This window comes from Lissotriton vulgaris, chromosome 3_1 (assembly GCF_964263255.1).
Source record: "Lissotriton vulgaris chromosome 3_1, aLisVul1.2, whole genome shotgun sequence".
NCBI lineage: Eukaryota > Metazoa > Chordata > Amphibia > Caudata > Salamandridae > Lissotriton > Lissotriton vulgaris.
Genome location: NC_141689.1, coordinates 854,486,029 through 854,500,045, shown reverse-complemented (window position 1 = coordinate 854,500,045; position 14,017 = coordinate 854,486,029). Strand labels below are relative to the sequence as shown.

Genomic DNA, 14,017 nt, shown 5'->3' with positions numbered 1-14,017 from the left:
GCCTATAGTCCTTGCTGTACAGTTAATTATTTCATAAACTCACTTCAGCAGGTCAACCTGTTTACTTGATTGTTCATTATATAAAAGGAAGAGGGCTACCTGGAAACATACAAATGAACGTGCCTTAATTATCAAAGCGTCGGCCACTAACAGTTCAATCCAGGCCACAATAAGCAAGATTACCAGCAGTGATGACCTTAATTTATCAGGCAGCGTTCCCATCAGTAACAAAACAAGCATTGGCAAAGCCAATAGGTCTCTGCAATCTGAGAGCTATAGGTGTTGGCAATTGTAATGCATTTTTATGTATATCAATATAAAATAGCCCCAGAACAGCACTCAAATGCATTTACATTGCTAACGCCTATAGTTCTAGGATTTCTGAGACCTATTGGCTTTGCCAGTGCTTGTTTCCTAAGCAAGGGAGATACTAGCTCATTAGCCGCGCTGGCCCATCGTGCACGCAGCTTCACGTGGCGCAGATATGTTACCTCAAACACAGGGTCCCTGGCACGGGGCACCAGAGATCATGTTATCACTTTACAAATATAGCCCATTAGTACATCTGAAAGGCCAGTCACGCAGCGGGATTTAAACAGGCCTGGCTGAAAGCGAACCACTGCCGCTGTAAACAACATCAGAGCCGACGAGACACCATAGGGAGCAGCGCAGGGCGCACCCAGAACCCCGAATCTGATGCCCTCTGATGATCGGTAAGGGACAATCTAGTTTTCCACTTAATGCAAGAGTCCTTTTAAGCTGTGACAAGAAATTGAATATAACGTCCGACATTTGCATGACAGAACAGCGGGAAAATCCAGATGTGTTCTTTTGTTAAAAGGTCAATGGTCGTAGCTGTGAACTTGTTACGTTTTCCCTTTCTTGTTTACTCCAAAGCTTCACTGTAAACCAGTCCAGCTATTACACGTCAAAGCCGTGTCCTACTGTGAGAATGATTTTCTATAGAAAAAAAGGAACAGGATGGGAGATAAATCTTTGTTACCTGTCAAAAAGGCTGACTGGAATTAAAGAGAGTTGTGACAGTTCAGGCCTCAAAGGGAACAGCCAGACAAGTTACACTGCGTGCAAGCGCGCAGAACAATGAGTGACTGACCCGGGCAGGATCGAGCGCGGGGCTCGGGAGCCTCTTTCAGATGTTCAGATGCTGTCTTGCTGGGCAAACTTGCTGCGTTCTAGCACGGCTTCGTAGTTTAAATTGGCGACCGCCTAGAGGAAAGACAAAACATGAGAAGAGAACTTTTTATGACGATTATAAATGCCAAATGGGTTCTGTATTCTCTTTTAATTCACTAATGTGCGAGCAGTGAAAAGATATTACTCACTATAGAACATTGTCACACTTAGTTTTCTTTCGCATTGTATTGCAACATATATATGGGGGCAGATTTATGAGGCCGTTGCGCCTCTTTGCGCCGCAATTGCGTCACTTTATTTGAAGCAACTGCGGCGCAAACAATGCGCCCTATTTACAACGTGACGCATCTAGGAGATGCGTCACGTTGTAAAGCACTGCGCCATAAGGAGGCGTGCCTGCGCAGGAACGCCTCCTGAAAGTGGCTGAGTGAAATCTATGAGATTTCACTCAGCCACTTTCAGGGCAATGCTGCGTCAAAACCCTGCGCCTGCTTGAAGCAGGCGTAGGTCTTGACGCAGCATTGTGCACAAGGTGTACCCCTGAGCCTTGCTGGAGCTGCGTCGTGCTTACGACGCAACTCCAGCAATGCGCCACATTTCCGGCACAGATGCGTCACGCATCTGTGCCGTTTTTGCACCATGGTGCGCCACATTATAAATGCGGCGCATCATGGGTGGCGGAGCTGTGGCGCACTGTGGCGCATGTTAACTGCCGCATCCCTGGGGATGCGCCAGTTAACATAAATCTGCCCCTTGGTGTTTATTACCGACTTAAGAGGCACCGAATCACTTGCGTACATGGGCAACATGCTGCGCCATGTAGGGTGTGTGGTTTAATGAGCTTTGTCTTTGTTTTGATACTGTGTGAGAAGGGATTTTCATGTCATGTGTGATGAACACTGACTGAGGTGTGGGTATCGTGTTCTGGGACACTGCGCTTTGAAGTGTGGTGGACAAAGAGGTGTGAGAAACACACGCACAGTTTGGGTTTCAGCGAGCTTGCAGCCTTGAGCAGCTCTGCCTGTGCCTTTATGGTATTTCCTGTGATCATAGTCCACTTAGATGCTTACTGCATTGGGTTGTCCAATCTGAGACATTTTGTTTCAGACTCTATGACACTGATCAGGCTTGGATGGAGAATAAGGTGACCAGAATTTTAAAGCCAAAAACCGGGACATTTCTTTTTTTTTTTTAAATAGAAGAAGGACTGCAGTTTTCCTTCACGTGAGCTCACTGAATGACATGGCTCCTCAGTAGAGAAGTACAGAACAGGCAGTTAGAACATACATAAAATATAATTTTAAAACCCAGTAGCTTGTCTGTTAATTAAGTTGCTTTCTTGAAACAACTGCTAACTATCCCCGCTTTGCAAAACATAAAAAAACCTCCCACAGTTTTCAGTCGCGCCTCTCTAACTCTCTAAAAACCAGGACAGAAGCTATATCTCCTGAAATCTGCCGGGACAGCGGGTGACAAACCGGGACCCTACGGGCAAATCGGGGACGCCTGGTCACCCTAATGGACAAGGAACTAGTAGGGAGATCAGCGGTGCTAGCCTTTGTTACTATCATCTAGGGCAGAGGTCTTCAAACTTTTTGATGCCGAGACCCCCTTGACAAACATTTTCAGGCGTAAAGACCCCCATCTGATAAACATTTCTAGAACCTGGTACTCCTCACCATAGACAACTATAGACAACCATAAACTCCCTGAATTCCCACACCAAATCATTTTTACGGTGGGTAAATAATATTAAACAGTGTTTAGCAAAACAAAGGTCAATGAGAATGGGGGTGTAGTCAAAGGTGTAGCTAAAAACAAAGGGCCTCATTTATGAGGAATTGGCATAGGGCAGCACCGCAAGTCTTCTTGCTGCGCTGCCCTATGCCAATGTGAAAGGACAGGAATGCACAGTATTTATGGAATACAGTAAATTCCTGTCCTCTTCTTTTGCGTTGGCGCATAAATTGCTGCCTATCACCAACATAGACAGGATTGCTTTTGTACAGAAAGGGACACCTTCTGTCAAAAAAACAATCCAGAGAGGCATTCTCATCTTTCGATGTGAGCTGCAGAATGCAGCACACATGGAAAGAGGAAAAAACAAGGAGAAACAAAACATTTCTCCTTGTTATGCCTCCGCTGGGGAGATGTCTGTTTTTGGAGCTGCCCCAGGTTTATGTGATTTTGTAAATATGGGGCAGCATTAAAATCCATGGTTGTTTCGTGGGAACCCCACCAAAGCCCATGGAACACCTCTGAAAGTAAGGCAACGCAGTGACTTGGGCTGCACTGTCTTACTCCATATCTATGAGACCATGCAAAGCCATGCAGGGTGACTTTACACAGCCTCATAAGTATGGTTGAGACGCTTGCGTCGCCAGAGCGTCAAAATAGTGATGCTCTGGCGATGAAAGCCTCTCATAAATAAGCCCCAAAATACTCTATGCTTTTTTAGATCTTTCACCTTCATGTATCTACATATAAAATAATTGGCAGCATAAATGAAAAAAAATTCAAAAGTAGTTAGTGGGAAATGCACTGGTCTACATTATGAAATCTCTATTAATTAATGTACTACAGAGGTTGTGTAGCCAGAAAGCCACATAATTAAATCTTGATTGGTGCAGTGGAGAATAGTGACGTCTATTTTTAGTGCTACAAGGTCACTGCCTATGACAGAAAGCACTGTGAATATGTATGTCATTACTTTATACTTACTTGCATTACACACAGTGTACGATAAACTGCTGCAAAACGTGCAAAAAGTTTTACAATAAAATGGTGCTTCCAACATGTAGATTTTTATAATACCAGAGCATGTGTAATGCAATTTTCTCTTTTACATAACTGTCCTTTCAACACACCTTTAGGGGTACTAAGAGCTGTGTAAATCCAGTTAAAATTAAAAGCAAGCACATCACAGCTCAGTTGTTAACTCTTTGCACCACCACTCAAAGACCAAATCTTTGTCATTCCAAAGCTTGGAGTGATTTCCTCAATTAAAGCCAGAAGCTGCTCCCATGCACCCTTTACACTTGCAAATTAACTGATACTCACATTTGCATTTCACTCAGGCAAGCTGGCACCCTGGCACGAAAACTTTTCACAGCACAAGACATTCAATTGATGGAAATTCAGCGGATATGATCTAAATTAGCCATCCCAGGACCAAAAGGAAAGCAAAGGTTTTGTCTTGCAGGCACAAGTGAAGCTGGGGAAAGTGTGACCCCCTTGCCGGACCTCCACGGCCCCCCTGGGGGTCGCGCCCCACAGATTGAAGACCTCTGATCTAGGGTGACCAGCATTTTAAAGCCAAAAATAGAAGAAGGACTGCAACTTTATTTCAACCAGCTGAGAATGACAGCGCTCCTCAGCAGAGAATTATAGAAGAGACAGTAACAACATAAATAAAATGCAATTTTAAAAACCAGTAGCCTGCCTATTAATTAAATTGCTTCCTTATAATAGCTGCTAACTATCCCTGCTTTGGAAAACATAAATAAAAAAAATCACCTCCCGCTGTTTTAAGTCGACCCTCTCTAAAAACTGGGACATGAGCTACATTTCCACGAAATCTGCCAGGACAGCTAATGAAAATCTGGGACTCCTGGTCACGCCTAATCATCCTATATCTGATTGTCACTGGGAGGTGTGAAGAAGCAGTCATGGAATGTAGTCAGTGGGGACCTGCAGTGGTGGGCTAGATTAGAGCCCTCCAATTGGCCAGAAGTAAATGGCAGATCTCTTCAGTTACTCCATGCCTGCTCAGTTGGTGGTGGCTGGATAATGGCATTTGGGCTGGTACTGTACAGGGTGATTATACAAGACCTGCAGCAAATATGTCTAATATAAGTGTTAAAGGATTATGCAGTATAAGGACTTTACTATGCAGCCTGTATGAACTACAATTGTCTGCCAACCACGGAATATTATGATATTGTCATCAGTGTGCTTAAGAGGCATCATATATGAGTTGACATTACTGTATAATACAGAGGCTACTCATAGGTTAGCCCTTATTAACGTACCTTGATAGAGAAAGTTAATGCTGGTTGGACTGCTCCACATCTCTGGACTGTAAAATGTGATTTGTACTTGAAGTGATTATCATTCTGAGTTATATCTCAGGATTGTGGCACAATGTGGTTACCCTGGAAATAGCTTTGTTTTAATTGTCTACTGATATATATATACTGCTTCGAATCTTGGCTGGTATCTAAGTCCGGAGCTTGGATGCTTATATTGAAAAAGTAGTCTCTATTATTTCTCATAATAAGATTCCGTGAAAATCTGTGTCTGGAGCAAAGTCTCCTATTTTATTTTTATTGCTTACATTTAACTTGCAGGTAGAGTGGTCCTTTACTTTTGGAGACTTTGTGGGCAGTGCAGAGTGCCTTGAACATTGATATTCTAGTTAAAGGTATCCAATCACCTTTTATTACTCTTTATATGCATGGCCTCCAGAGCGGCTGAGAGGTATCATGGTGGTGTCATATTAGCACCTAAAATACATAAATAAATACATTTGCATTGAATAACTTGCACACATTGCCATCTATGCACTGATCAGGTGGTTGTGTTTTTACAGTGGATGGTTGATGTAAATGCCATTGCAAAAATGTGTCCACTCTGGAGGAAAACTCTTAGGACAACCTTTTCACCAAAGATCAGTGCTTGAGGTGGGAACCAAGTTACTGTGAGAACTCACAAAGAGAGGAGCAGGACAAGTATGGAGGGCCTTATTTTGACGTTGGTGGATGCAGAATTTCAGAAAAAGGTTGCACTTATCCTGTCCTCCCTAATTCGAGTGTACGTGACCTCTTTTCTTTCTATTCTATATTCACTAAATCGGATGGTTGGGCCATCTGCCACTTTTTGCCAGATGCACCACATCCGCCAAGCTCTAACCAAGGTCCGCAAGGGCACGGTTTTGGTGGTAAAGTTTTGTGCTGTTCTGGCTTAGTTTATTAGTGTTAAACAGATTGCATTGTGAGATATCTTGGGGGTTTAGAGCACATGCTGTTGTGGATTAATATATTTGCTGCTCGAATCTAGTTTAAACTACAGACTACAAATTACTATCATGGTAATATAGCTTTGTTTATTATGTACTGGTTTATTATGTATTAGCTGAATGTAACCAGGAAAACCTAAGATTTAATCTTTGCAGGTATGAAATAAGCATTTAGTCTAGTGTTAGTAACATGGGTTCTGTTCAGTGTCACATAACAATTAAGCTTGTATTGCAACATATATGAATGTTTATGTTTTAACAGTATAGTACTGATATACACTATATCTCAGTATCTTACTGGGAGGTAGTGCTCTAAAAAGAAAAAAAAACAGTTTCAATTACGTTTTGTATGGCATGTTTGTGTCAAAATTCGGCCTGGGCGGTGAACTCTGCTCTGGTCACAGAGTTTGAGAATTTTTCTGCACTCTGCGGAGCTCGCAGAGTGTATAAAACTCCACTGTTCATAGCACAGGAGAAGTTTTTTCCCTGCTCACGGTCACCAACATTAAGTTGGTGAGCACGAGATGCTGCTCGTGTAAAATTTCTACCCGAGTGGCAGGAAGATCAGTGCGAACAGCGGTTCACACTGTACTTTGCCACTTGCAGAACTCCGCAGAGTTTCTTTGTCACATTGCGGAGTTCCGGGCAGCGGAACTGAGCGATTTCCACAAGTGAGGAAAAAAATGGTGTTGCCAAAATGTCGAGAAGACTATATTTAGAACCAAAATATTGAGACGGTAATTGCACGTAGATAAGTATGGCCTTACTGTTCTCCTCTTCCATCAACATACCTTGATGAGCTATATGGTCTAGATATGTACATTTTCCGCTAAGTAAGCATATGCTTTACTTATATCTTATCTTAATCTCAATATTTTTGCCATAATATTTTGGTCCTATGATATTTTTCCCCAATAATCTGGTGGAAAACCAGTCTGGTAGCAGGGTGCAAGTGTCACAAGGGCTTCTTTTGAACTGCTTCCTGCAAAGATCCTATTAAAAAAGATAAATCCTGAATATGTGTGATGTGATCTTTTTGCAACTGGGCAGCAAGCTGGAGAAGAAAAAAGGGTCTCCACACCCAGCAGGATATTGCTTCACTGATGAGCCCATTGAATTTGTATGGGCGTTGCTGCATGTCTCTTTTGTTGATGCAACGCAGGACAGATTCAATGGAACAGCCCGCAATATGGGGGTCGATTATGATGCAGTTTGTAAAGGCTCCGAATTGGATTTGGGTCTTCCAAATCCGAATCGAAAGCCGTCTTTCCGACCAATTCGAAAAGCTTTCTGAACCACCGATTACGAGGTTCGTAAAGCGTTTGGACTTTCCGACTCTGTTCCGAATCCGAATCGGACGGAACAGCATTCAGAAAGTCCGAGTCGTTCAGTGCCAACTCGTACAGGTCTACGGACCACTTTTCTGACTGTGCGATTACGATGGCCGATTTGGAAGGCCTTTTGGAATCGGTTGCTTTGACTCAGATCGGTAGTCGGAATATGACTTTGGGGGCCCGTAGCAGGCCCCCCTTCACCCAGGGCCTTCCCAATCGGTCCAACGGGAGTACCCAAAAAGCCCCCTTTTGAGAACATGCACAGTGTGGCAAGGGGTGCCCGCCACAGGGTACACAATTTTTCCCAACCACCCCTTTCTTCAATGGGGGCCTGTGTATTAGGTCGAAACACAGTCTCCCATTGAAATCAATGGAAGTCTGACTGAATCGTTCCGGAAGCATCCGGAAGCCTTGTCATCACTCGGTCTGACTCCCTGGATTTGATTCGGTTGGAAACCATTCCGAGACCGATTCGGTCTGAATGCTTTCCGACCAACATCATAATTGACCCCTTGGTCCTGTCAGTACCATATCAATTATAGCACTACCGAAAATGTAATCAATGAATTGTGACATCCAACTATTTATTCAAAATATATAGCGATTTTTTCACAACAGAGAACAGAGTTTTGAACATATGTGAACTTCTGTAGATGTTGAATAGATTTGTTTTTCCAAATATGTACTTAAATTGAAGTAAAATAGGCCTATTTAGATATATTAGATACTTTTTGATGTATATTTGGACCCACCTCCAACAGCTTTTTCAGTTTCTTACTTCTGTCCTAGATTTGAATTACTCATGAAGTTGAAGTCCTGATTCACAAAATATTTTCTGTGAGTAATTGTGCTCAGGGGATTTACACGTGTCCTACTAGAAATTCAGAAGAAAGTAACACTTAAGCTGGGTATTAGACACAACTAGTTACATAACAAGCTTTGTGAATGAAACAATTTAAATCTAAATTCGGAACTAAGAGTTTAAAAATACAGAACTACTCACAGAGCTGTCTCGAATTGGCCTGAAAATAATTTGTCTTGCTTTTTCATAGTTTCATAGAAGAAACAAATAGTTTCAAAGAAACAGAGGCATGCAAGAAAACAAAACACAAATGCAAAACACAAATACGTAAATCAAGAATCTGATTCATTCTGAGCAGTGACCAGTGGTTCACATCAGAAAATAGAGTACAAACCTTTTCAAAGGTGGGGAGATGACAGAGTTGCAAAAAGAGAGGTGGGGGAAACAGCACTCTAACTTTACCACTTTCAAGTACTATTGCTTTGTAGATTAAGCTAATGATTTGTAAATACAACTAGTGTGCTAAAATAGCAACCTTGGCAAATGCCCAGTGGAGCTCTCCTATACAGCTATAGAGGAGTCTGGCCCCTTGGCCGTCACCTACCCAGCCGGTCATCTGACATTGTTTTTCCTCGTCTCCCTGTTTGTGTCTCCTTCCCTCCTCCTCCCAATGTGATTCTTTGATTCAAATTGATGTAACTATGTAACCTGTAACTCGCTGATTCAACTGATATAACTATGTATCCTGTAACTCGCTGATCCTCATGTAAAGCGCTCTGATACCTCCGGGTCTAGCCAGCGCTATATAAAACTTTGCAAATAAATCCTTCTTGGAAGGCGATTTTCTGAAACTCAGTCAAGTTGTTTTCATCATCATCTTGAAGTTGGTATCTAACGTCATGATTTGCTTTTGGTGTCAACTGATAACTTATTCTTAAGCAATAAAATCTCACTGGTTTGTTCAGTCAGCTGCATTTTGTCCCGCTATCGAATGTATCTTATGCCAGAACTAGATCCGGTAGAAACAATTTCCCAGGATTGATCACTACCACCCTCCATAATTGATGGGGCTGACCATATACTCACACACGTCCCAAATACATTTGAGTCACATCCTCATGTTGGCACACTTATCTCTAAGGCCCACATCAACCCAGATCTGGACATATTCAGCTGGAATTACGCTGGCCTACAATCAAAAATAGACCTAGCCGATTGGTTAGAATTGGTTAGACATCAGGACATTTTGATGTTCCAAGAAACCTGGGCTACCAAAGATATATACCTTGAAGAGTTTGAATGGCACCAATTCTTAAATCTGGTCTACCATCTGGGGGTCTCTCTATCTGGGTGAACATTGCCGCAGGGGGCAGCATTAAGGTCCAACACACCCATAGGGACGATTTCCAAGCTTTGTTATATAAAAGGGGAGTATCCATTTATTTACTTAATTCTCAAATACTGCCAGTCTGAGGAATGGGAAAGCCTTTTGGGCTGCCGTTAAAGACATGAGAAAAATGGAACAACCACTAACACCGATTAGCTGCAACCAATGTGACTCGTTACAAAGCGAGTCATCACAATACGTGCCATTACAACATAAAAATGACAGAGTGTTACCAGGCAAAGCCATTACTACGCAAGTCATTACATCGACTTGCAGTAGATGGCGCATTGACATTAGAAATTCAGAATTTACTATTCTAACTCCAGCCTATGTGTCAGTAGAGAAGGTGTTGGAATAGTAAACTATACTATTTCTAATGTTAGCATGCCATCTACTGTAAGTCGATGTAATGACTTGCGTAGTAATGGCATAGTGTGGTAACAACACAGTTGTTGTAACATTTGTGTTGTAATGGCATTGCAATGTGATGCCCGCATTGTTGAGGTTGTTTCCCACAGCAAAATAACCAGTGAGGCCTGGGAAGCTAATTTTTTAATGATCTATACAGCCACCCCATATGAAGAAGACCTTTTTGGGTCTCAAGTTCCCGTAGCATTATTAATATCCCTTTCCGAAGTCGAGGAATCCATACATCAGATCCTGGGCAATATATCCCCCGGCCCGATGGGCTACCTATTGACTTTATTAAGTATAAACCTAATTTTTGGGCTTCACTCTTGCTGAATGTTTTCAACAATTTAACCCATGCCCCATTACCTGGTACTTAGTCCCAATTTTTACGAAGGCTGACCGTTCCCAAACCAGTTGTTATAGACCCATTTCCTTGATTAATATTACTCTGAAAATTCTTGGGAGGGTTTTATATAATAAGATCAAAACTTGGTCCCAAGACAATCTTATTCTAAAACCATGTCAGTTATATTTTAGGAGTAGAGTAGGCACCATCGAGCAATGTTTAAATCTCAACCTAATATTTGGGAAATACACTATTGCACAGAGGTCACCTATTTACTTGGCTTTTATGGACCTGACCTCAGCTTTCGACTATGTAAATCGGTCACGGCTGTGGTCAATCCTATTAGAATATGGGTTAGACGAGGCTTTAGTACATTTCCTAGCATATTTGCACAAGGATCTGAGAGCTCGATTTAGAATCAGTATTGTGGGTGAGGTCTATAATGACATCAGGGTTAGTAGAGGGGTCAGGCAGTGGTGTATTCTGGCCCCCCTACTCACCATCATATATATTAATAATCTATATAAAACACTGATCGACTTAACCAATGATGTCCCTAGAATTAACATCAATATACTTCCCGCCCCATTATATGCAGATGACAAGGTTTTAATGGGCAGCACACCTAATGCTCTATGCCTTTTATTGTGTTTTTTCCGATTTTATGGCCACTATCTATGCACTAATTAAAAAAAATCTTTTATAATGGCTTGTGGACTCCAGAAGCGCCTTTTAAACTCTATCTCCATGGGAAATTCAAGTTTACAATGCACTAGCACTTTCCCCTATCTGGGGCTGATTTTTGCTGCTAAAGGCTCCTGGTCTCATCACATGGCATACTGTAGTAACAAGTTCTCCACAGCTAATATTCAGTTCTTAGCCTACCACATCCTAGGATGACGGGGGCTGTCTTAGCTATTTAATTTTTTTAAAAACTCCAGTGCATCCCCTCGGCAACCTATGGCGCAGAGGTTTGGGGCTTCTCAAGGAGCTGCAGCATCCAGCGAGAAGAAAATAGGATCTGGCGGAAACTTTTAGGTGCCCCCATCTCCACCCACCAAAACACTTGCCATAGCAAATTGACAATACATAACATCGAAGACTACATACAGGCACGTCCTGTCCTGTTTTGGCTAGCCATTTGGAAAAACCCAGCGGCGACCCTCACACCCGAGATTATTGGATATAGCCTTAAATGTGAAAAGGGAATGGACATTCCATGGCTAGCTGAGGTGCGTTCAAGTCTAAGCAGGGTTAACTATGAACACATTTTTGTGAGCCCAAATGAGACAGATACTGTTAGCAAAAAAGAAGTTCGAACAGCAGTCTATATGCATTACAGCTAGGCAAGACTAGACAGGGAGTCTAAGAAACCAACTGTAGTTGTTTTTTTGTCAATCGAGAATACTTCTGACCAGTTGGCTAGCTACCTTACAAAACCTATAGGTCGGTGGTAGAGGGGACTCCTTTTCCGCTTAAGAGCGGGCACTGTGAAATTTTACTTTGCTTGATTTTCTGCCTAGCCCGTGTGATGGCCAGAGTGGGCATTCTATATTACACTTTTTATTCTTTTATAAGTTTTATCTAAAGTATACTAAGTGGCTTTAAATACCTTTTTTTTCCGTCTTATTTATTTTATTTTTTTTTCCTTTATCCTCATTTGCCTTCTTGCCACCCATAACTTCTTTCTTAATCCACCACTCGGCTGTTTTATCTCCTAGGCTGGTTTAGAGTAATGGGGCGTAGACAACACATATTCTTGAGTCTGGCCTTCCTCTGAACTATCCTTCTTGACCACCTGACCCAACATGTGTGTCCTCTACCATCTCTATCGTCCTGGAGGAAACCATATACCAGCGAGACAGGCACAGGCTTAATCATCGGACTTTAACATAAATGTAATTCAACCAAAACTTAACAAAAAGGGTATCCAAAATCCTCTATTTCTTTTAGATCGGTCTAAGATATCAAGCTTAGCTATGTACCTCATAGCTAAAATCCAATCCATTAAACTAGGACTAAGTGGTGAGACCCATAGTTTACATATCTCTCGACGTGCTAGCAACATGGCATACAAAATAAGTCTAACATTGTTGTTCAAAAATCTATTTTCTAAATCATATCTCCCCGTAATAATTAGTTCAGGGCTTACCTCAATGCGTTGGTTCAGAGATTTGGAGAGGGAGTCACTTACGTCAATCCAGAATTGCTTGATATTTGGGCAAGATACAAACATATGTAAATCATCCACATTTGGAGCTTTACATTTTGGACATCCCACAATTCCTCCTTCTTTAAACGTAGAAAGTCTATACGGAGACCAATATGCCCTGTGAATGGTAAATAAGAGGTTTCACCTTAGGTTTGCAGGTTTAACAATACTATATAGCATGCACATAGATACTTGCCATTGGTTTTCTGTCGCGATCCTTGGCAAGCTATCCATCCACAGGGTCTCTGGCAGATCAAATGGTCCATCTTCCAATTCTAGTATTTGCCAATACCAAAAAGCTACTTCCTTCTTAAAGATCCCTGTCTCCAATCTTAACTCAAAGTCATTTTCCGTTCCGATCTCTGATTCCAAATGATTTGCCCAGCTTTGGATCTGTAGATATTTATATTTTGAAAAAACTGGACCCCACATTTGCTGGCAAAAACCCCAAGAAATTAGTTTGCCGTCTTGAAACAGATCCTTCCACCTTTGCAAAGCAGGTTCCTTTTTCAAATGTAGTGCTAGCGCGTCTTTTGTCCAGGATGGAGCCCCAGGAGACTCCCATATTGGGGCCATATAGCTAAAATAGGGCAGTTTAGATATTTTTCTAATTTTGTGCCATATCTCAGCCAAGTCTCTCAAAGTCTTAAGTCTCACCTTTTTAAAAAATTTAGGGTCTGCGAACTTATACAAAAAACCAAACTCATGATATCCTGACCTTTTCAGCATTATTCCAAATAATTCGCCAATCTGAGAACTAAGAAGAGTACCCAACAGCATCCTGCAGTTTTTTAAACAAAAAGCCCAAGTATAAATTTGTATGTCTGGGGCCGCCAGCCCTCCTTTATTTAGTCTCCTCCTTATTTTTTTCCATGAAATTCGAGAGGCCTTTGACGCCCAAATGAATGATGTTATCGTACTCTGTAGCTTAACCAGCCAATCCTTTTTAAAACCCAACGGAATAGTCTCAAACAAGAAAGTAATTTTAGGTACAATCACCATTTTTACAAGATTAGATCGTCCGTATATTGAAAGAGGTAAATTCATCCACCCTTTTAGGGTATCAACAACTTCTTTTTTCACTCTATCAAAGTTAGTTTTTGCCAAATCCTCAATTTTTTGTGTAATCCTAACCCCAAGATATCTCATTTCTGCTGTTGTTTTTGCCCCTCTGTATTAAGATTCCAAGTCATTATTTCAGTTTTGTCTTGATTTAACTGGTAACCAGAGATCTTACCAAAATCCTTTGTTATCTTAACTAGATTTTCCAAAGAACCAACCAAATTTGAAGAATAAACAATAATGTCATCTGCATATAAACCAAGTTTCTTTGACCAGTCCATCACAACAAAG

The 14,017-nt window shown here is 41.6% G+C and overlaps 1 protein-coding gene across 1 annotated transcript in view; it reads left to right on the top strand.

The window, feature by feature from the left end:
* Window positions 1-585: 585 nt before the first annotated feature.
* The window catches only part of LRRC2 (leucine rich repeat containing 2), a 1,061,896-nt gene continuing 1,048,464 nt past the window's right edge, over window positions 586-14,017 (top strand). Inside the window, exon 1 of the mRNA XM_086961157.1 lies at window positions 586-713. Coding sequence (XP_086817283.1) covers window positions 707-713 — 7 coding nt within the window. The 5' untranslated portion in view covers window positions 586-706. The remainder of the gene's footprint in view (window positions 714-14,017) is intronic.